This window comes from Lolium perenne, chromosome 3 (assembly GCF_019359855.2).
Source record: "Lolium perenne isolate Kyuss_39 chromosome 3, Kyuss_2.0, whole genome shotgun sequence".
Lineage (NCBI taxonomy): Eukaryota > Viridiplantae > Streptophyta > Magnoliopsida > Poales > Poaceae > Lolium > Lolium perenne.
In genome coordinates this window covers 316,478,326-316,487,861 of record NC_067246.2, presented here as the reverse complement: position 1 = coordinate 316,487,861, position 9,536 = coordinate 316,478,326, and the positions used below count along the sequence as shown (strand labels likewise).

Genomic DNA, 9,536 nt, shown 5'->3' with positions numbered 1-9,536 from the left:
TTGCGGAAACCCTTAAGTGGTGGCCGGCTTGGGCCTTGAGGGGTTGTGCACCTGGCCCATTAGGCCTGGGCTGCACCCCCTCGGCTCATGTGGTCCCTCCTAGGGTCGTGGTCCCACTGGTGGACCCTCCGGAACATTCTAGAACCTTCTCGGTCTTCCACCGGAAATATCCCGAACTTTTATGAACCCCAGAAATTAACTTCCCTTATATGAATCTTATTCTCCGGACCATTCAGGACCTCCTCGTGATATCTTGGATCCCATCCGAGATTCCGAAAAACATTCGGTCTCCATCTCATATTCTGAATCTACTTATACGACATCGAACCTTAAGCGCGTCACCCTACGGTTCGTGAACTATGCGGACATGATCAAGACTCCTCTCCGATCAATAACCAATAGACGGACCTGGAGATCCATAATGGCTCCCACACATTCAACAATAACTTAGTGACCGATTGAACCATTAACATACGATATCGATTCCCTTTGTCGCGCGATACTTTACTTGTCCGAGGTTTGATCATTGGTATCTCATACCTAGTTCAACCTCGTTACCAACAAGTACTCTTTACTCGTACCGTGGTATGTCATCTCTTGTGACCGTGTCACATGCTTTCAAGCTAACTAGATGACATTCCACCGAGAGGGTCCCGAGTATATCTATCCTTCATCGGGATGGACAAATCCCACTCTTGATCCATAGGCCTCAACTCATACTTTCCGAATACTTAATCCCATCTTTATAACCATCCATTTACGCAATGGCATTTGATGTAATCAAAGTACCCATCCGGTGTAAGTGATTTACATGATCTCAAGATGAACTTAATGACTTGATCTTATGCTACACTTATTTGGGTGTGTGTCCATGATCATCTATTAATCAACAAGCTAGTTTAACAAGAGTTACTAGGGACTCTTTTCTGTTTACATAACACACAAGTAATAATGTTTCCGGTTAATAAAACTATAGCATGGGATGCAAACATTTATCATAAATACAAATATATAATAATAACCACTTTATTATTGCCTCTTGGGCATATCTCCAACAGCAGGAGGGTCGTGTCGGTACCTGACATGCAGGTCAGGTACATGTGTGCGAACAGTGGTTGTCTCCCCTTACAAATATGAGTCTCATTGCTGTAGGCATTGGACTGTTGTGCGGGCATACAGAAAAGTACGTGAACAGAAGCGTGCAGAGTGTGAGTCAGGTGTGTCCACCGGCCCGAAACCCAGCTCTTGTGACGACCTGATACGTCCCAAACGTATCTATAATTTTTGATGCTCCATGCTTGTTTTGTTACAATTCTTATATGTTTTATGTGCACTTTTCCACACTTTTTAGCATTCTCTGGGACTAACCTATTAACGTAGTGCCGCAGTGCCAGTTTCTGTTTTCTGCTGTTTTTGTGTTTCAGAAAATTTGTACATGAAAGTTTCTCGGAATTGGATGAAACAAAAGCCCAGAGTCTTATTTTTCTGGGATGAAGACGGAGCCAGAAGGACACGCGCAGTAGAGCTACCACGTGGCAGTACATAGGGTAGGTGCGGCCCCACCCTTGGCCGCGCCTGGCCCATGTATTGGCGCCTCGTTTGCTCCGCCCTTCCGCCTATTTATTCCTCGTATCGGGAAAACCCCAGGGACCCAAGCCTCCATCCACGAAAAGTTCCAACGCCGCCGTCAACCGAAACCCTAGTTCGGGAGGGTTCTGCAGTCCATCTCGGCACCCTGCCGGAGAGGGAAATCACCGCCGGAGGCCTCTACATCGACATGTCTTCATCCGAGGTGATGCGTGAGTAGTCCTCCACGGGACCATGGGTCCATAGCAGTAGCTAGATGGATGTCCTCTCCTTGTTGTGCTTCATGTATAGATCTTGTGAGCTGCCTAACATGATCAAGATCATCTATTTGTAATTGCTACATGTTGGTTTGATGTGGATCCAATTTATAGAGAGATTGCTTTCGTTGAGATTATGTATTATGTTATTATGATCTTGCATGCTCTCCGTTTCAAGTAGATGCTCTGGCTAAGTAGATGCTAGCGACTCCAAGAGGGAGTATTTATGCTCGATAGTGGGTTCATGCCTCTATTTAACCATGGGAAGTGACCTTGTTCTCTACGGTTGTAGATGTGTTGTTGCTACTAGGGAGAAAACAGCGGTGTTCTATTCAAGGGTAGTTTTATCGTTTACTTTACACACATTGCTTAAAGCGATAGTCTGTTGCTTGCAACTTAATACTGGAGGGTGTCGCGGATGCAATCCTGAAGGTGGATTATTAGTCATAGATGCAGTTGGATTACGGTCTATGTATATTGTTGTAATGCCCGCATACTTTCATAGCATGTATTCTGCACCAACCATGAGCGTAGAATCTCTGTTTGTCAATTGCCCATCTGCAATTTATTTACCTAGCATATTTATTTTATTGGGGAGGCGCCTCTAGTGAACTGTGGACCCCGGTCCTTCTTCTTTTAATTGCAATCTTCTACAGCATTTTCATGTTCTGTTCTCTGCAAACAATTCTTCTTCCAGATGGTTCGTTTAATCCTTTGTTTTCAGCAAAACCAGTGAGCTTGATAACCTCGCTGAAAGTTGGGGATAAAGTACTTGGTTGTTTGTGTGCAGGTCTCCACGTTGCTGCTGACGCCGGCAGTGCGCCCTGCCACGAGTTGGTTCGCAACACCTCGGGAGAGAACGTTTTTCTCCTACTGGTCGACAAACATTGGTTTCTTACTGAGGGAAAACTTCCTGCTGTGTTCATCATACCTTCCTCTTGGAGTTCCACTCAATGTTGCGCATAAATTCTCCTTCATCAACTCCGCGCTCAGCAAAGACTTTTTCTGGCGCCGTTGCCGGGGAACTGAAGAAAAGCTACACACAGAGATTGCCAACTCCCACGGCAACTGCACACCATCATGCCCCCCTGCCGACTCTGTAATTCGGGCCGCCCACCTCCTGCGACGCTCATTTCTGCACAATCGTTGACGTTTAGAGTTCGCCTGTCACGAATTTCTGGGGCCGAGCGGCCCAAAACATCACCTGTGACGCGAAAATGTGGTACCGTCACAGAAAAAGACATTCGTTGATGGATTTCTCAAATGTCAGCCATGTACCGTCATTGAAGCCCCAGTTCTTTGTAGTGTTTATTCTGCATTTGATCAAGTCATTATCGTAAAAAAGTTAAACCACATATTTACCCTCCGTCTATGCGGCATCCGTGTCCTTTCAGGCAGGCCGTGGAACTTACAAACACAAGGTACTCGCACTGTGTCCGCTCGATCCATTTTGAGACCAAATTTGGTCCGCAAATGGGTCAAGCGCGCATAGTTTGTCCATTTGGATCGCCCCGCCGAGCTGGGTGTTTTGTGTCCGTTTGTCCGTCCAGACAGAAACAAACACGAAAAGGCAAAATCGATCTTCCCGCTGGAGATCCCCTTAGACAGGGTACGCTTGCCTCGTCCCTTTTTTGCATTTGAAATAATTCTGTAAAATTCCATTAAGAAGAACACGTGAGCTTGTAGTACTAAACATCTTTTTGCGAAAAAAAAACATCAATTTATTAATTATCATCAACAATAGTACAAAAAACACCAAAGATAATAAACAGTATAAATATGTCTTTGAAGCACCTAGCGAATACTACCAGCGGTACTAAACAACTACGAGATCCATTGACACTATTTGTCGCAAAAATCTTTTCTTACCCGTGGGCCTCCAAATAAGTGCATGCTCAGCGTTCTCAAAAGTTTTTCAAAGTTCAATTTAAGGATGAGAAGTGGATTTATTTTTAATTATTTATGGCGTAGGAAGAGTTACTCAAATGCCCAGCCTAGCTAGGCAATCTTTGAATAGTCCTTGATTTAATAAAGGCATACTGATTGATATGAATCAAATCCATGATGATTAGTTGCAGTCTGGTTGCTAAGAGCTTGGTGATAATCTTAATTAGGAGTGCAGTGCACCAAACAAATTGGTCTATACTTAACGGTGCTTGCGTCATCCTTAGGAATAAGACAGATCATAGTATCCACTGATGCTTCGAAGTCAAGTGAGAGCCTTCGTAGAAGTCGTGAAGGGGGCCGTGGAAATGCAGGGGAGGAACCGAGGAAGGTGCGTGGAAGTAACATTTTTTGCAGGGACAAGGATTTTGTGCACATGGGATTCAGTGCTCCCTTCACTTCTGGATTTTTGAAAATTTCAGATTCTCATATTTCTCTGCTTTCAAAAATTATGGCATTAAATATGTAGATAGATTTGTATACGGAATCAAAAAAGTCTCGTCAAAAAATACGTTATATTTTGGGAGATGCAGTCAGAAATTTGTCTTTTTTGTATTTTCCAAAATATAAAGTATTTTTTAATGGGATTTTTTTGACTACACTCCTCGTGTCTAAATCTACCTACATATTTAATGCCATAATTTTTGAAAACATAAAAAAGCAATGTTTTAAAAAAAATTAAAAATCCAAAAGTCCAAGGAGCACTGGTGCTCATATGCACATGGTACTTTTCGTTTTTCCAGTCTCTTCTTCAAAGGAGGGCGCCTTCCACCAGGAGCGTCAAAGACTTTCTTTTCGACTTGCTCTAAAAGTTACTAATAAAAGTGGCCGGCTGAATTAAATATGCTATCATGTATCCCTCAAAAAAAAATGCTATCATGTAGACGCGTACACCAACTTAACAGGTAGTAAGAAATACACCTAAGTCAAAAGTTCAACTGTATGGAGCTGTCAACGAGGCGCTTGCTTGCCGCTGCAGCTCCTGCAGGTCGTCTCTTCTGTCTACTCGTGCTTTGCACCGCCGTTGAGTCGTCATCGGCGCCGGTGCGAGTGGGCGTGGTTCTGGACCTGACGAGTGACGTGGGGAGGAAGAGCCTCACCTGCATTTCCATGGCCCTTGACGACTTCTACCTGAAGCACCCGAGCTACGCCACGCGTGTGGAGCTGCGCGTGAGGGATTCGCGTGGAGACCTCGTCACGGCGGCACATGCTAGTAAGTGCGGCACAATTTCTATGGATTAGTATGTTGTGTTTGATTGTCATTGTGATTGTGATTTTGATCTGATGGTTTTTGTGTTCCTCGCGTGAATGTTTCTGCAGCCGAGGAGCTCATGGACAAGAATTCCCAGGTGCAAGCCATCATCTCGCCTCAGACATCACCTGAAACCGAGCTGTTTGCAGGCACCGCGGAACGCAGCAACATCCCGTTCATTTCTTCCTCCGCCGCCTGGCCGGCATCAAGCTGGGCCAAATCACGTTTCTTCGTGCGCACCGCACCCAGTATGAGCTCCCAGGCGCGACCGATTGCCGCCATTCTCGAGGCGTTCGCTTGGCGCGCCGCCATCCTGCTGCACGAGGACTCGCCCTATGGCATCGGCATCCTATCGTCGCTGGTTCACGCGTTCAAGGGCTCACGCAGCCTAACGGATAGCGTGGCTGTGCCCGGCGATGCGACAGACAGCCTCATTGACGCGGCGCTCCTTGTGGCGAACACCATGCCGACACGGGTGTACATCGTGCACATGCTTCCCGCTTTGGCCGCACGGCTGTTCCGTCGTGCCATGGTCGCTGGCATGATATCGGAGGGGTACGTCTGGATTGCCACCGCCGGCGTTGGCGACGCGGTGGACAGCCTCCCCGACCACGGTGACATCAATAACATGCAGGGGGTTGTAAGCCTGCTGCCCTACGTGCAGGCAACTGAAGAACTGAGGAGCTTCAGGAGACGATTCCGGGTGAGGTTTCGGCTGGAGAACTCAGCTCTCCAGGACGACGACCTGAATGTGCCGATGTCGCTCCTCTGGTTGTATGACACGGCATGGGCAGCCGCGGTAGCAGCTGAGGTTTCCTTCCGAACGGCACCGCCAACGACATTCCTCGATGCTCTGCTTGTCAGCAAGTTCGACGGCCTGACCGGAAGATTCAGACTCGTTGGTGGGCAGTTGCGGGTCTCGACCTACGAGATCGTGAATATCATTGGCAAAGGCGTAAGAACAGTCCGTTTCTGGACACCGGAGTTTGGGATCTCAACAAGCTTATACCCCAAGAGTCCAGGGAAAGAACTGAAGCAGATTCTTTGGCCTGGCGAGACGGCAGTTGTCCCGATCGGATGGACCGCGACACCGAATGGACGGCCCCTTATCGTCGCCGTCTCGGTCTCGGGCGGTCCGAGCAGGGGATACTACTTAGAAGTTTTCGAAGCAGTCATGGCGAGACTGAACTATGCACTTGCGTATAAGTATATTCTAGTATCTAACGCTAGCATGGAGTTCCTTCTTAACATGGTGCACGACAAGGTCAGTAGGCGTTCACAACAGACCAGGCTGAAAAACCTCGCATGAACCCTATATCCATCTTTTTTTTTCGCTTGTCCGGTGAAATCATCTGGTTGAGCATTCAGCATTCAAGTCGCCTTTTATCGTTGTATATGCAGGAAGTCGACGCCGTGGCCGGACACGTGACGATCACCGCAAGCAGGATGAACTTGGTTTCCTTCACGATGCCGTTCGCTGAGACGGGTTACTCAATGATCGTTGCTGAGGAGGACATCAGCAACAGCATGTGGATCTTTGTGAAGCCGCTAACACCCGAGCTCTGGCTCACCAGCCTTGCCTTCTTCTTATTCACCGGCTTCCTTGTGTGGGAAATTGAGCACAGGATCAACCCTCGATTCAGCGGCACGCCTTTGAAGCAATTCGGCACACTCCTCTACTTTGCGTTCTCGACCATGGTTTTCTCCCATAGTAAGACATTTCTGCCATCCCCCAGCTACTACCTCCGTCGACGATTCCTAAATTGAACTGCTAGGAAGTCTTATATACACACATGAGATGATGAGAATCTACACAAGGATTATGCAAACTAGTACTGGTTGACACTTACTTTACTTTGTAGAGGAGAAGTTAGAGAGCAACCTTTCAAAGCTGGTGGTTATCATGTGGGTTTTTGTGGTGCTCATCCTCACAACAAGCTACACGGCGAACCTGGCATCGATGTTGACGGTACGGCAGCTCCAGCCATCCATGAATGACTGGACAGAGAAGGACTACGTGGGAATTCAGGAAGGTTCCTCCGTTGAGCTCATCCTCGAGAAGATGGGCTTCCCCGAGGCAAAGTTCAGAATGTATACCACCATTGATCAATACGCGGATGCCCTCAACAAGGGGTCGGACAACGGAGGCGTCACGGCCATCTTCGACGAGGTGCCCTACCTAAAGCTCTTCCTCTCGCGTTACTGCGAAGGCTATTCCATGGTGGGTCCGATCTACAAGAGCGGCGGGTTTGGATTTGTACGTGTGTTTCCATCACCCAATTTTTTTTTTCTTTCTACAATCTACAGAGCCGACACCCCGATCCTCCGGATCCAGTGTAACGCGAGATAAGGATTGACGAGATTCGTTGATTTCAGGTCTTCCCGCTGGGATCTCCACTTGTGGAAGACGTGTCGCGCGCCATTCTGGAGCTGAAAGAGGAGGGCGAGCTTACGCTCATCGAGAACAAGTGGTTCAACCCCTTCGGGGCGTGCGTGAGCAGGAGCAAGGGCGTAGAGGCCAGGCTCGGGCTGTGGCGACTCGGTGGGCTGTTTCTCACCAACGCCGTCGTTTCAGGCATCGTGCTCCTGGTCCACCTCGCCAGTTTATTCTCCGGCAAGCCCAGAGCCGACTCGGAAGGTGCGGTGGGAGCGCTGCAGTGGCTGCGCGCATGGCTCCGGCTCTTCAACACCTCTGAGGAGCGGCGAGGAGAGCCTGGGAACAACGGCAGAGGAGATATGGAGCTAAATCATCATGGTCTGGCCGCCGGAGCTACTGAACAGCAAGGAGACACGGGAGACTCTGACTCCACTCCCCTGTATGCCTCTGATTCCGGAAGAAACGCTGCTTCTGCCCCTGTTCCCGAGGAAATCCTGGCACATGATGGTGATGATGCAATCATTAGCCCACAAATTTAAATTGATTAAAGTTGTTTGTAACTACTACTATTATTAGTATTTCTCAATAGTAGCACTATGTGTGGTGTTATAGCACTATATGATTAAAGAATTAGTGGCAGCGCTTGCAACGTGGATACCAAATATAAAGAGTTATATAGACTTATAGCACCACAACTTGGGTTTGATGTGCACTTTAGTCTCAGAACTTGCAAAACAAGCACTTGAGATACCATAATAACTTGTAACGAGAGAGTAAATAGGTACTCAATCAATCAGAAACGGACATGTGGCGCTATAATTTATGTAAAAAAGACCTAATTTTTTTTATTTAGCACACGTGACCTTGGTGCGGTAGCATATGCGCATCCCACTGGTAGGGATCGAGTTTAGTATGTATGCTTCTTGATATGTCCAATTTCTATGTAAGATCAATGTTCAAGAAATCGTTAATCTTAACTTATCGGTCAGCCTTAAAATGGAGATTAATCGCTTATCGGCCAATTAATCGATTTTATCGGTCGCCCATTTATCGGCTTATTTTTTTGTAAATCCTAATTTTCAGCACTAAATTTTCTATAATATGGTATGTAAAAATAATATTGGAGTATTGAGCAGAAGAATTACCTTGATTCTTTGCATTTGAATCAATAAAAATAGAAAATTTGAGCTAATGCACAATTCTACAAGACCAAAGGACGAAAATATCGACTTCCGTACCGAATTTCAGCTAAATTTCACTGACAACCGGCCAAAATATCGGTCACCAGAGTGAAAATCGGATGAAATATCGGCTCTTAGAAAGAAAATCGGCCGATATATTGGTGCAACGATAAATTAGCCGATATGCTGAAATCTTATCGGTGACCACCCGATTCACGATAAATCGGCCAATAAATCGGTATCTCGGCCAATTTTTTGAACAGTGTGTAAGATAATCTGGCATATATGTTATAACTATTGACTAGTCAAAATTTTCTATTGTCGTAGGGCCCATTTTAGAGTTTCACAAAAGTCCGCGGATTTTGCCGGCTCGAGCCTAGTCCATCTGATGGTGGACATGGATTGGTGGTCCGTGCAACCGCTTTGCAGGCAATGAGATTCGGCTCTCTTATCATTTGCAATGTGGCCAAGGGTGGCTCAAGTCGGCCCTTTTCCGGTGGTTTTGGGGCTGATGGATGTGTTGAGGCGAAAGCCCTTCTTGAAGCTAACGACGATGACGCATGCGGGGGTCGTATCCTCCTTGGGGTGTCGTCATGCCACTACCACTGCTTCCCGACCTCAAGCGCCAGGGGAAACCCTTGATTTGGCTCGGCGGATCAAACAACGGTGGCACCACGGTGTTGTCTCCTCCTTGGAGGCGTTGTCTAGATTTCCCGTTGAGCCTCGGATCGGCACAATGGAGTCCAGGTTGGCCGCGGCTCTGAGCATGAACTTCTAAGGCGCAATGTACATGGTAGAGTCGGTAACCTGGAGTTTACTCCTTCGTTTGTGACGCGGTCCAGGAGCTTGTGCTCAACGGTGCAAGGAGAATCTTCGTTGTTTGGTTGTTGTGGTTGTGTTGTAAACAGTGTTGCAAACATGTAAAAGAAATGTTGTAC

At 47.1% G+C, this 9,536-nt stretch overlaps 1 protein-coding gene across 1 annotated transcript; it reads left to right on the top strand.

Moving 5' to 3' along the window:
• Positions 1–5,109: 5,109 nt before the first annotated feature.
• LOC127345566 (glutamate receptor 2.7-like) lies at positions 5,110–8,073 on the top strand. The gene is made up of 4 exons (XM_051372052.2): positions 5,110–6,304; positions 6,442–6,751; positions 6,903–7,297; positions 7,417–8,073. The coding sequence occupies exons 1-4, from the start codon at positions 5,120–5,122 to the stop codon at positions 7,954–7,956; spliced, it is 2,430 nt and encodes an 809-aa protein (XP_051228012.2). The 5' UTR covers positions 5,110–5,119; the 3' UTR covers positions 7,957–8,073.
• Positions 8,074–9,536: the final 1,463 nt, after the last annotated feature.